Source organism: Palaemon carinicauda, unplaced genomic scaffold, assembly GCF_036898095.1.
Source record: "Palaemon carinicauda isolate YSFRI2023 unplaced genomic scaffold, ASM3689809v2 scaffold82, whole genome shotgun sequence".
NCBI classification, from domain to species: domain Eukaryota; kingdom Metazoa; phylum Arthropoda; class Malacostraca; order Decapoda; family Palaemonidae; genus Palaemon; species Palaemon carinicauda.
This window is the reverse complement of record NW_027172116.1, coordinates 61,755-76,410: the sequence shown is the minus strand read 5'-3', so window position 1 is coordinate 76,410 and position 14,656 is coordinate 61,755. Positions and strand designations below refer to the sequence as shown.

General features: G+C 40.6%; 1 protein-coding gene across 1 annotated transcript in view; it reads left to right on the top strand.

The window, feature by feature from the left end:
- Window positions 1–14,656, top strand: part of LOC137637535 (iron-sulfur cluster assembly 2 homolog, mitochondrial) — a 53,946-nt gene that overhangs the window by 28,205 nt on the left and 11,085 nt on the right. The window contains exon 2 of the mRNA XM_068369695.1: window positions 10,219–10,494. Within this exon, the coding sequence (XP_068225796.1) occupies window positions 10,219–10,494 (276 nt within the window). The remainder of the gene's footprint in view (window positions 1–10,218; window positions 10,495–14,656) is intronic.

The window sequence follows — 14,656 nt, the reverse complement described above, 5'->3', positions numbered from 1 at the left end:
GGAGAATCTAAAGTGGACTCTAGATCTGACCAAGGAATTGGGTCTCCTGGTCAATATGGAAAAGTCCCAACTGGTCCCATCCCAAGCTATAGTGTACCTAGGGATGGAGATTCACAGTCAAGCTTTTCGGGCTTTTCCGTCGGCCCCCAGAATAAGTCAAGCCCAAGGATGCATCCAGAACATGCTTATGAAGGACCGATGTTCAGTCAGACAGTGGATGAGTCTGATAGGGACGCTTTCATCACTGGACCAGTTCATTGCGTTAGGGAGACTGCACCTCCGTCCCCTTCAATTTCACCTGGCTGTTCACTGGAGAAAGGACAAGACGCTAGAAGCGGTCTCGATCCCTATTTCCGAGAAGATGAAGTCATCACTGACCTGGTGGAAGGACAACATCAACCTCAGAGAGGGTCTGCCACTGACTGTTCAGACCCCCAACCACGTTCTCTTCTCGGACGCATCGGACACGGGCTGGGGTGCGACATTAGACGGTCGGGAATGCTCGGGCACCTGGAACTCGGAGCAAAGAGCGTTACATATCAACTGCAAGGAGCTACTGGCAGTTCATCTGGCCTTGAAAAGCTTCAAGTCCCTCCTTCTAGGCAAGGTGGTGGAGGTGAACTCCGACAACACCACGGCCTTGGCGTACATCTCCAAGCAAGGAGGGACCCATTCTCTGAAGTTGTACGAGATCGCAAGGGACCTCCTCACCTGGTCAAGAGATCTAAACCTGTCTAGTAACGAGGTTCATTCAAGGCAACATGAATGTCATGGCGGACCGCCTCAGTCGGAAGGGTCAAATCATCCCAACAGAATGGACCCTTCACAAGAATGTATGCAAGAGACTTTGGGCCACATGGGGCCAACCTACCATAGATCTCTTTGCAACCTCAATGACCAAGAGGCTCCCAAATTATTGCTCGCCAATCCCGGACCCAGCAGCAGTTCATATAGATGCCTTTCTTCTGGATTGGTCCCATCTAGACCTTTATGCATTCCCCCCGTTCAAGATTGTCAACAAGGTACTGCAGAAGTTCGCCTCTCACGAAGGGACAAGGTTGACGTTGGTTGCTCCCCTCTGGCCCGCGAGAGAATGGTTCACCAAGGTACTGCAATGGCTAGTGGACGTTCCCAGAACTCTTCCGCTAAGAGTGGACCTTCTACGTCAGCCACACGTAAAGAAGGTACACCCAAGCCTCCACGCTCTTCGTCTGACTGCCTTCAGACTATCGAAAGACTCTCGAGACCTAGAGGCTTTTCGAAGGAGGCAGCCAGGGCGATTGCTAGAGCAAGGAGGACATCCACTCTTAGAGTCTACCAGTCGAAGTGGGAAGTCTTCCGAAGCTGGTGCAAGTCGGTATCAGTATCCTCAACCAGTACCTCTGTAACTCAAATAGCTGACTTCCTTTTATATCTGAGGAAGGAAAGATCTCTTTCAGCTCCCACGATCAAGGGTTACAGAAGCATGTTGGCAGCAGTCTTCCGTCACAGAGGCTTAGATCTTTCCAACAACAAAGATCTACAGGACCTCCTTAAGTCTTTTGAGACCTCGAAGGAGCGTCGTTTGGCCACACCAGGTTGGAATTTAGACGTGGTTCTAAGATTCCTTATGTCAGAAAGGTTCGAGCCGCTACAATCAGCCTCCTTTAAAGATCTCACTTTAAAGACTCTTTTCCTCGTCTGCTTAGCTACAGCTAAAAGAGTCATACACGCCTTCAGCAGGAACATCGGATTTTCATCTGAAACGGCTACATGTTCTTTGCAGCTTGGTTTTCTAGCCAAAAACGAACTACCTTCTCGTCCTTGGCCGAAATCGTTCGATATTCCAAGCCTTTCTAATTTGGTTGGAAATGAACTAGAAAGAGTCTTGTGCCCTGTTAGAGCTCTTAAGTTCTATTTAAAACAAACTAAACCTTTACGAGGACAGTCAGAAGCTTTATGGTGTGCTATTAAGAAACCTTCTTTACCTATGTCGAAGAATGCAGTTTCCTATTATATTAGACTGTTGATACGAGAAGCTCATTCCCATCTGAATGAGGAAGACCATGCTTTGCTGAAGGTAAGGACACATGAAGTTAGAGCTGTCGCAACTTCAGTGGCCTTCAAACAAAACAGATCTCTGCAGAGTATAATGGACGCAACCTATTGGAGAAGCAAGTCAGTGTTCGCGTCTTTTTATCTTAAAGATGTCCAGTCTCTTTACGAGAACTGCTACACCCTGGGACCATTCGTAGCAGCGAGTGCAGTAGTGGGTGAGGGCTCAACCACTACATTCCCCTAATTCCATAACCTTTTATAATCTTTCTCTTGAAATGTTTTTTATTGTTGTTTTTGGGTTGTCCGGAAGGCTAAGAAGCCTTTCGCATCCTGGTTGATTTGGCGGGTGGTCAAATTCTTTTCTTGAGAAGCGCCTAGATTTGAGGTTTTGATGAGGTCCTTTAGTATGGGTTGCAACCCTTGATACTTCAGCTCCTAGGAGTCGCACAGCATCCTAAGAGGATCGCGAGGCTCAGTAAGGAAGACGTACTTAAAAAGGCAGAGTAATTGTTCAAGTCGACTTCCTTACCAGGTACTTAATTATTTTATGTTTGTTATTTTGAATAACTGCTAAAATGAAATACAAAATACTTAGCTCTTTATAATGTAAACATGTAATGCTGGTCTCTACCCACCCCCCTGGGTGTGAATCAGCTTATATGATCACCGGCTAAGTTTAATATTGAAAAATGTTATTTTTATTAATAAAATAAATTTTTGAATATACTTACCCGGTGATCATATATTAAGGGACCCTCCCTTCCTCCCCAATAGAGACCCAGTGGAACGAGGAGAAAATTGGTTCTGTGTTTACATGGAGTACTTGAGTACCTGCTCGACAGATTATTATTATTATTATTATTACTATCCAAGCTACAACCCTAATTGGAAAAGCAAGACGCTATAAGCCCAGGGGCTCCAATAGGGAAAAATAGCCCAGCGAGGAAAGGAAATAAGGAAATAAATAACTGAAGAGAACAAATTAACAATAAATCATTCTGAAAAAAGTAATGTCAAAAGAGATATATCATATATAAACTATTAACAACGTCAACAACAAAAATGTCATATATAAACTATAAAAAGACTCATGTCCGTCTGGTCAACAAAAAAGCATTTGCTCCAACTTTGAACTTTTGAAGTTCTACTGATTCAACAACCCGATTAGGAAGATCATTCCACAACTTGGTAACAGCTGGAATAAAACTTCTAGAGTACTGCGTAGTATTGAGTCTTATGATGGAGAAGGCCTGGCTATTAGAATTAACTGCCTGCCTAGTATTACGAACAGGATAGAATTGTCCAGGGAGATCTGAATGTAAAGGATGGTCAGAGTTATGAAAAATCTTATGCAACATGCATAATGAACTAATTGATCGACGGTGCCAGAGATTAATATCTAGATCAGGAATAAGAAATTTAATAGACCGTAAGTTTCTGTCCAACAAATTAAGATGAGAATCAGCAGCTGAAGACCAGACAGGAGAACAATACTCAAAACAAGGTAGAATAAAAGAATTAAAACACTTCTTCAGAATAGATTGATCACCGAATATCTTAAAAGACTTTCTCAATAAGCCAATTTTTTGTGCAATTGAAGAAGACACTGTTGATGTACACCCCCACCTGTATAGCGATCGCTGGCGTATTTTGTCCTTAGGTTTTTCTGTCGGGCAGCAGAGCTGACAGCTTATATGATATCCGGGTAAGTATATTCAAAAATTTATTTTATTAATAAAAATAACATTTTTCCTAACTTCAAACCTTAGCTATTTAATCAAACTGGCCCGCCAGCCCTATCCCCCTTGAAGTCCTACCTCTAAGCAAAGTGAGCTCAAGCAGAGGTGTGTGTGAAGGGCGGGGTAGCAAGCTACCCTCCCTACCCCCGCTAACTAGCGGTGGGGTAGTAAACCCTCGTTAAAATTCTAATGGCTCGTCATTTCAGCTACGCCGAAAGTAATAACCCCTATTAAATAGCTAAGGTTTGTATAGTTAGGAAAAATACAAATTATCTACGAATTTGTCATGTTTCTTTGGATGCACACAATCAGCTGGGCATTCACACTTTTCACCTTCTAAGGAGAAGAGTTCTGAGAACTCTCCGAGATTCTCGCGCAAGAACATTCATCCTAGGGTGCGTTCTCCTTCATATGATTGGTATGAATATTTGTACCAGATATGAGATAGAGCAGCAAAGGCAGCATTGCGGGCAGGGACTCAATGGTCACTGGTTCGGGAGCGTCCTACTGAGGGCATTCTTGCAAGAGACCTGGCATATACAGACAAGGGTTTTCCCTCTATTATTATTATTATTATTATTATTATTATTATTATTATTATTATTATTAAATGCTAAGCTACAATCCTAGTTGGAAAAGCAGAATTCTATAAGCCCAGGGGCCCCACCAGGGAAAATAGCTCAATGAGGAAAAGAAATAAGGAAAAATAAAATATTTTAAGAATAGTAACAACATTGAAATAAATATTTCCTATATAAACCATAAAAACTTTAACAAAACAAGAGGAAGAGAAACTAGATAGAACAGTGTGCCTGAGTGTACCCTCAAGCAAGAGAACTCAAGCCCAAGACAATGGATGACCATGGTACAGAGGCTATGGCACTACCCAAGACTAGAGAACAATGGTTTGATTTTGGAGTGTCCTTCTAGATGAACTACTTACCATAGCTGAAGAGTCTCTTCTACCCTTACCAAGAGGGAAGTAGCCACTGAACAATTACAATGCAGTACTTAACCCTTTGGGTGAAGAAGAATGGTTTGGCAATCTCAGTGTTGTCAGGTGTATGAGGACGGAGGAGAATCTGTGAAGAATAGGAACAGACTATTCGGTGTCTGTGTAGGCAATGGGAAAGAACCGTAAACAGAGAGAAGGGTCCTATGTAGTACTCTCTGGCCAGTCGAAGGACCCCATAACTCTCTAGTGGTAGTATCTCAACGGGCGGCTGGTGTCCTGGCCAACCTACTACCTATAGAGATGATTCTCTGGATCAGGTAGCCCTTCTCAGAACGGTTAGCGAGCACACTGTGGCACACATGCAGTCTACCATGGAGGTACAATTCCCTATCTGAACACACCTGGAAGTGAACAAGGACCAGAGCACACGTGCTCTAGCTGTGGCAGACATGTCCCTTCAGGAAAGCTTTCACAGGTAGGGGAATGCTCTCAAATGCGATCCCAGACAGCGACGCACTCTTACCCTTTGGGTAGACAGCATACCTTACTCTAGTCTAGAGCATGTGCTCCTGAGAACCCACTAGATCTAAGGGAAGACCTCAATCGAGACAATGGAATAGACTAACCATGAAGTTCTCGCACGATCAATCTCCTTGAACCACACACACACACACACACTTTTGCAGGGAAAGTCTCCGCTATATTCTCCATCTCCCGAGATCTCTTCAGCCCAGGAGCATAGAGAACTCAGATACGGGAATAGGAGGGATCAATTTCCTAGGAAAAGGTCCCTTTCGGAAAGGCGATTCTAGGACACTGGGACTGACAGAGACCACCATACGAGCCACCATCAGGAAGGAAGACTATACTCTATGCTTTTAGTAGACCTAAGAAATGCATACGTTACTTTCAGATACCAATACTTCGATCCTCAAGGAAGTTTCTCCTCTTTATCCTCGGAGGGAAGGTCTTCCAATCCTCTGCTTTCTGCTTTGGGCTATCGACCACTGTTCAAGGGTTCACTCTAGTCTCAGCTTTAACTCATTCCAGGGGTATTAGTACCTTCAATACCTGGATGACTGGCTGATCTTTTCATCATTATGGAGACATCTCCTTCAACAGCGGGGCGATTCTCTATTTTCACAATCTGGGGATTGTGGTCAGTTTAGAGAAGTCTGGCCTAGAGCCAAAGCAGAGGATGGTTTACCTGGGCATGAGGTTAGGTACGATATCGGGAAAAGTGTTTCCTTCCAAAGACCGAGTCACAAGGCTCGGGAAAGCAGATTACACCAGAGATCCTTTCAGTGGTGCCTAAAGAGGCATTGGTCGGCAGCCAAAGACGACCAACACCAGTTAATCCCTGTAATAGGGGAAGTAAGGGAGGACCTGGACTGGTGGTTAGGATACAGTAATCACCTATAGGAAACACCCTTAAAATACCCACCTTTGTCCATCCATATACCAAAGGCACTTCCCCCAACTTTGGGCGGTAGCCGACAACAACAAGAAACAAAACAAAAAAGGGGACCTCTACTCTCTACGTTCCTCCCAGCCTAACCAGGGACTCAGCCGAGTTCAGCTGGTACTGCTAGGGTGCCACAGCCCAACCTCCCACATTTCCACCACAGATGAAGCTTCATACTGCTGAGTCCCCTACCTTTGTAGATGCTTCTATTCTTTGAAATATCAATAGAAGGCTGGGGGGGGGGCACATCTGGGAGGACAGGCATATCAATATCCTAGAGCTGAAGGCAGCTCATGTAGCTCTGCATTCCCAAATTATACAGAAGCTTAACCCTTTTACCCCCAAAGGACGTACTGGTACGTTTCACAAAAGCCATCCCTTTACCCCCATGGACGTACCGGTACGTCCTTGCAAAAAAATGCTATAAAAATTTGTTTTTCATATTTTTTGATAATTTTTTGAGAAAATTCAGGCATTTTCCAAGAGAATGAGACCAACCTGACCTCTGACAAAAATTAAGGCTGTTAGAGCAATTTAAAAAAAATATACTGCAAAATGTGCTGGGAAAAAAATAACCCCTTGGGGGTTAAGGGTTGGAAATTTCCAAATACCCCGGGGGTAAAAGGGTTAAAACCTTATAGGGACATAACCTTTTAACTCATAACAATCGTAAATAAAGTTGGAGTAAAGAGGTTGGTTTACATGGGAAGGACGATGATGATTTCATGTTGTACTTCAGATGTAATGATTAGTTGTGTGTTCGCCTAGTGTTGCCACTTATCGGGTTACTGGGGAGAGAGGGGTAGAAATTTTTTTCGTTTAAGGACGGTAAACCAGTAACATTGATAATGAATTATGATGACTACTTGGTAAGATACATTCAAGTAATTAATGAGTTTAGTTTGTCCCTACTCAACATTCTTGGATAGCATTTTTGTGCCTATGAAATCTTTTGGTTTAAGTGAATCTTCCATTACCAACTCTTTAACCCTTTTACCCCCAGGCTATTTGGAAATTTCCAACCCTTAACCCCCAAGGGGTTATTTTTTCCCCAGCACATTTTGCAGTATATTTTTTTTAAATTGCTCTAACAGCCTTTATTTTTGTCACAGAGAGGTCAGGTTGGTCTCATTCTCTTGGAAAATGCCTGAATGTTCTCAAAAAATTATCAAAAAATATGAAAAACAAATTTTTATAGCATTTATTTGCAAGGATGTACCGGTACGTCCATGGGGGTAAAGGGATGGCTTTTGTGAAACGTACCAGTACGTCCTTTGGGGGTAAAAGGGTTAAAGACGAAGTTTAGATGAATTTTTTTTTCCCCTATAAGGCCAATCTTTCTTCCACTTTTTCCTTCTGTTTTTCACAAACTTGTGCTAGAAAAGGACATTAAGGCATCTGTCCAATTGGTTTATGCTGTGTCAAAAAGTAATACTGTATAATAAGCGATACAACACAAAACCATGATCGGGAAATTGACACCACAGCATTTCCTGAAAACCAAGAACCCAAGGGATACAGAAAGAGAACCCCAGGTTTGTGAAGGTTGTAACTTGCGCTATCACATGGCTAGACATTATTCATCTTGCTCTTTACATTAGATTTTCTTCGTGTCAACTAGGATAAGACCATCAACCTTTCAGTATACCTTACAACCAAAACATCATTATGACTTTATGAACTGGTATGATGGAAGAAGTACAGTGGAACCTCTACATCCGAACGTATCTACATCCGAAGTAAAATTCGAGCATATTTTTGACTCTACACCCGAATTTTATTTCGACACACGAAGTAAACATTACGCCATTGAGCGTCGAGTGCTCAGTTCTCTGTTCTTGTGTGTATCATGTGGTTGTCCTCTGTTTGGTCTGTTATTAACAGTGCTTATTTTCTTCCTTTTCTCACATTTCCTTTTTGATTTTACCTATAATCATGGTCCCTAAGAAGCTAAGTTTCAGTACAGGAAGAAGGCAATTCTTTCAATAGAATTGAAGCAAGAAATTATAGAAAAACATGAGAGCAGTGTACATGTGAGTGATACTGTATGGCTAAACAATATGGCCGGAATAGGCCTATGATCTCGAGGATCATCAAGCTGAAGGCAGCTATTAAAGCAAATAACCATCGAAGGGGATCACCATTATTACAAGACATCATAGCAATACCCTGGAAGAGATAGAGCACCTTTTATTGTAAGGGATAAAGGACAAAGAGATTGTTGGCAACGATCATTTGTGAGAAGGGCCAGCGTGATGAACAGAAAGAAAGAAAAAAGTGAAGCAAAGAAAACCAAGATAGCATTAACAAGCTCTTTTAAATAAGACTTCTCTCTTTTTCTGTTTCTCTCTAAACATAGCATTAACATGTTCTTTAAATAAAATCTCTCTCTCTCTCTCTCTCTCTCTCTCTCTCTCTCTCTCTCTCTCTCTCTCTCTCTCGTTCTTCTTCGCTGTTGTAGTGTTAGATACGTCTACGTCTATTATTTTTCCGAGAGAGAGAGAGAGAGAGAGAGAGAGAGAGAGAGAGAGAGAGAGAGAGAGATTAAACAAAAATGCATTTAGAGTACATATGATTTTTAACTGCGTCAACGAGTTGAAAAACAATTAAATGAAACTAAGAAAGTAATAACAGCTAATCTAAATTCCTTCATTATCTAAAACAAATATTGATACAAACACACTCGTGTGCGTATGCACAAACACACACACACAGGTGCAAGAATTTTGCTACGCAGTAAGAGAGACGGTTAGGGAGGAGGTAGAGATGGTGACTGCGATAACATACCGTAACTCGTCACTGAAAGTGATGAAAATAAAAAATCAAAAGAAAAAAATTTAAAAATATGAAATATAAAAATAAAATAAAAAAATAAATAAGCTTAGTTAGATTAAAATTTCCGTAGTGTAAGTTACAGTATGTTATCGCAGTCACCATCTCTACCTCCTCACCGATCGTGTCTCCTTGTGCGTGTGTGTGTGTGCGTTTGCGCATACGCACACGAGTGTGTTTGTATCAATATTTTTTTTTTAAGTTAATAAAGGAATTCAGATTCGCTGATATTGTTTTTTTTAGTTACATTTAACTGTCTTTCAACTCGTTAACGCTGTTAAAAATCATATGTACACAACACATTTTTGTTTAATCTCATTTTTGTTTAATCTCTCTCTCTCTCTCTCTCTCTCTCTCTCTCTCTCTCTCTCTCTCTCTCTCTCTCTCTCTCTCTCTCTCTCTCTCCCTCTCTCTCTCTCTCAGAAAAAAAATTAATAGACGTCTCTAACACTAACAGTGAAGAAGAACAAGAGAGAGAGAGAGAGAGAGAGAGAGAGAGAGAGAGAGAGAGAGAGAGAGAGAGAGAGTATTTATTTAAAGAACATGTTAACACCATGTCTACCTTCTCGCCGATCGTCTGTCTCCTCCTGGGTAGCAAATCCTACACCTGCGTTGGCCTGTCTCTAAGGTAAAGTGGCATTAAAACACATTTTTTATTCATTATTTCTTTATAATTATCTTTTTTATATGCTTCTTTCATATTATGCAGTTATGTTATTGTTATGTGTAATTATATGTAGCCATTTATTAAGGATTTATTATGGGTTTTTAGGCTGAGGAACGAATTAAATGAATTACCATGTATTCTTATGGGAAAATTCGTTTCGACATCCGAACATTTTCTACATCCGAAGTTGGTTCTGGAACGGATTAAATTCGTATGTAGAGGTTCCACTGTATTGAATGAGGTATCGAGTAGTACCTTCCCAATAAGAAGAGGTATTTATTTATTGGTATCTCCATAAGAATTAGAGGTATGGAGTAGTATCTCCCTAAGAGGAAAGGGTATCGAGAGGTATCTCTCTAACAGGAAGCTCCCTAAGAGGAAAGGGTATCGAGAGGTATCTCTCTAACAGGAAGAGGTATGTAGTAGTATCTCCCTAATAAAGAAGTGGTATTGTATCTATGGAATATAAAATTTATAATCTTTAACCGTGGCCGAGATTACAAGTAATCTTTATCATTTGCAGGGCTTCACCACCTGTGTTATCCTCAAAGGTTTTGAAGAGTAATATCGGTCTCCAGCACACAATACAGCGTCCTTCTTTCGCAAGCAATGCCTCTCCAGAAGAAAGCCCCGACAAACTACCAAACGATGGCCTCGTCCTCAGCGACTCGTGCGTTTCGAGGCTCAAGGAGATAATAGACGACGACGTCTCCTTCCTGAGGGTTATAGTTGAAGGCGGCGGATGTTCGGGTTTCCAGTACAAGTTTGACATCGACACAGAATTGGCCGAAGATGACAGGTAATAGAACGGTGACGTAGTTTTTTTTTTAGGGATATTTATAACCCTTTTACCCCCAGGCTCTTTGGAAATTTCCAAGGGGTTATTTTTTTCAAGCACATTTTGCAGTATATTTGTTTTAAATTGCTCTAACAGCCTTAATTTTTGTCATAGAGAGGTCAGGTTGGTCTCATTCTCTTGGAAAATGCCTGAATTTTTTCAAAAAATTATCAAAATATGAAAAAAAAAAATATTTATAGCATTTTTTTGCATGGACGTACCGGTACGTCCATGGGGGTAAAGGGATGAGTTTTGTGAAACGTACCAGTACGTCCTTTGGGGGTAAAAGGGTTAATGTGAAATGTATTGGAAATTCATTCCGTTACAAAGAATGTGAGAATACATTGTTAAAGGGATACTGGTTTTCACTCGGCACCGTCACAAGTCTTTTGAAGTCAGGAACACAGGAAAAATTATATATTGCATGTTTAGAGGTTTAATTGTACAGTATGAATTAAAATCTCAAGAAAAATAGCTTTATGGCAATTAGATGACCAGTTCAAATCATTGATCTAAGTTGCCTGAATGAATACCATTGTTTATATTCTTGTGATATGTGTCAGAAGGACATTATACGTAACTAATACATCTTGCACATTTGTGAAAGAAAGGAAACCAAAAGAAATTAATTGAATTTATGATAATTCAATACAGCCCCTAACAGTTCACAATGTTTGTATACTGTCCTTAACCCTTTTACCCCCAAAGGACGTACTGGTATGTTTCACAAAAGCCATCCCTTTACCCCCATGGACGTACCGGTATGTCCTTGCAAAAAAATGCTATAAAATTTTTTTTTTCATATTTTTTGATAATTTTTTGAGAAAATTCAGGCATTTTCCAAGAGAATGAGACCAACCTGACCTCTCTATGACACAAATTAAGGCTTTTAGAGCAATTAAAAAAAATTATACTGCAAAATGTACTGGGGAAAAAATAACCCCTTGGGGGTTAAGGGTTGGAAATTTCCAAATAGCCTGGGGGTTAAAGGGTTAATTTACAAACTTAATGGGTTCAAAGAAGCAGTTTATAAGTCTAGTTTTGTTAAATTTTGTCCTAGGGTATACCTAACCTGAAACCAGTGCCTCTGATTTCCAGCTACAAAAGGCAACAAATAGTCAGGTTTCATATTTAAAGGTCGCTCATAAATGGCAGGGACAAGGGACAGTGGCATTGGCCTATCGAGCAGGATAATGTCCTAGAGACTGACCACATGGACATATGATTAGCGCCCAAGCCAGGACCAAGGAGGGTGAGGCAATGGCAGCTGATGACTCAGCAGATAGACCTATAGGCTTTCCCAAAGCCCCAAGCTTTAGCTCACAAGGATAGTGAGGTTGCAGCGACCAAAGAAACTAAAAGAGTTTGAGCCTGACTCGAACCCCAGTCTGGCGTTCACCAGTCAGGGACGTTACCACATTGGTATCAGGTTATTACTAATGTTGTTTAGCTTACTGTATTAAATTATGAACGGGAAAGTGAAATGAAAACACGTGGGCAACACGCGGTAAGCACAAAGGCTCGGGGGACACGAGGGTCGCACAGGTAAGAGAGAGCGCGGCGCGATGTATATCGCGTCGCGACCAGAAACTTACCGGAGAGTCGACCTGAGCTAGCACGCTGCCTGACCCCGGGGCCGCCTCGGGCATGTACCACACTGCCAGAGGTTGAACCCGTAGAAAACGGGAAGAGGGAGATAAACTATACAAAAAGCTGGTCGGTTAGGTAGAGTTAACCAGTAACTCCTAAGAAGGTCGTTCTAGGTAAGTATGTTAGGAAAAATACAAATTACTTAAAATTTGTGATTTTACTATAATTTATCAATAAAAAGACAGGTTTTCCCAAACAAACCTTTGAATCAAATACTCTTCTGTGCTATTTACAAGCTCAAGATAATCCTAGTTACTCCAACTAGTACTATTTAAGGATTAGAAGAGGCAATGTAGATACTCGGTCTTGCGTCTGATGCCCTCTTTCCTTCCTTTTCCCTTTGCTACAAGATCAAGAGTAAGATTAGTTAGAAGTCACTTTCTAAAATTAAAAAGCATTCATTCCTGGAGGTAAATTGAAAGGTTGATTCATTGGGAGAATCTTGATCCTTCATTTCCTTTCATATATGTGGAAAAAGGAGTAAGGTACTCGCTCCATAATTGATATGGTTTGTATGAAAAAAGGTTTAATAAAAGAAATGTTTGTTTCAACACAACCCTTTCAGTCATGCATTTCCTGAAAAGCTATTTAGAAGGGAGATTAGAGAAGCTATAGCCTTTCAGGGGCAACCCTGTAAATATTAGGCTGAAGACTAAAATTATTAGAGAATAAAAAGACTAAAGACAATAAAATATTAAGAGGTCAGTCCTCTGGGATCTCAGCTGTGGATTCTATAAACTAAACACTGGCTTTCTTGGTATATATCCGGTCATCATCAACTCTTCCTACGCCTATTGACTCAAAGGGCCTCGGTTAAATTTTGCCAGTTGTCTCAGTCTTGAGATTTTAAATCATTACTCCTCCATTCATCATCTACCACTTCAGGCTTCATAGTCCTAAGCCATGTAGGCCTGGGTCTTTCAACTCTTCTATCTGTACCAGATAAAATGTATTTGATAGCTTTTTGTGGACATGATTTGGACAGAATGCTGGCTTCCAGTGTTTTTGGTTAGAGTTCTCTTGCTAGAGGGTACACTCAGACATACTCATCTATCTGTTTCCTTATATCCTTCCCTCGCTGGGCTATTTTCCTGTTGGAGCCATTGGGATTATAGTATCCACCTTTTCCAACTCGGGTTGTAGCTTAGCTAATAATGATATACGAAAAAACTAGCATCCTTGGCACGAGGATATTCTGGAATCCTTATCCCTAGAAAGAAAATTAGAAACTTTTTCCTACTGGTTTCAATCTTACCTAAAAAAAACTTATCCACACTAATCGGACAAAGAAACCTATTTTCTATCAAACAACCAACCTATCTCTCCAATAAATTATGTGGAAAAATTGAGAAAGATTTTGTCTTGAACTCATTCTTAGTCCAAAAGGTAGGTAAGAGAGAGAAAATTATTCTCTCAACACCAAAACTTACATTATTGGAAAGGGCCTGTAGCTCACTAATTTATTTAGCTGAAGCCAAAGCTAACAGAAAGACCTTTGACTGTTAGATCTTTAACAGCGACCTTTTAATGGTTCAAAACAAGGATGCTTAAGATATTGTAACACTAAATCTAGACTCCAGTAAACAGTTCTGTCAACTGGTGTTGCAATTACAAAGGACCTGATCACAACTGCAATAACACCGAAAGAGGATAAATCTATACTAAGATGCCTGAGGAAGGTATTAAGCATAGATCTAGTGTATTACTATGTCAACTATCAAGATAGTTGAAATAGTAATACACTTTCCTTTCGTGAAACAGGAAACACAGAAACTTCACGGTGCTATCTAAACTAGTTCTTGTAACTAATATATTCTTTGGCACTAATCAAAATGTACTATACATTCCGTTGCTTTGGATGCAAATTATTGGTAGACTGTCTTTTGAAACCTAAAATAGACAGTCTAGATCTAGAGGACCTATAAAACCCTCTCTCTTTGAGAAGATTGGTCCTATAACCCTTTTACCCCTGGGGTATTTGGAAATTTCCAACCCTTAACCCCCAAGGGGTTATTTTTTTCCCAGCACATTTTGCAGTATATTTTTTTTAGATTGCTCTAACAGCCTTAATTTTTGTCATAGAGAGGTCAGGTTGGTCTCATTCTCTTGGAAAATGCCTGAATTTTCTCAAAAAATTATCAAAAAATATGAAAAATGTTATTTTTATTAATAAAATAAATTTTTGAATATACTTACCCGGTGATCATATAGCTGCAACTCTGTTGCTCGACAGAAAAACCTACGGTCAAAATACGCCAGCGATCGCTATGCAGGTGGGGGTGTACATCAACAGCGCCATCTGTCGAGCAGGTACTTAGTACTCCAAGCAAACAAAGAACCAATTTTCTCCTCAGTCCACTGGGTCTCTATTGGGGAGGAAGGGAGGGTCCTTTAATATATGATCACCGGGTAAGTATATTCAAAAATTTATTTTATTAATAAAAATAACATTTTTCAATATTAAACTTAGCCG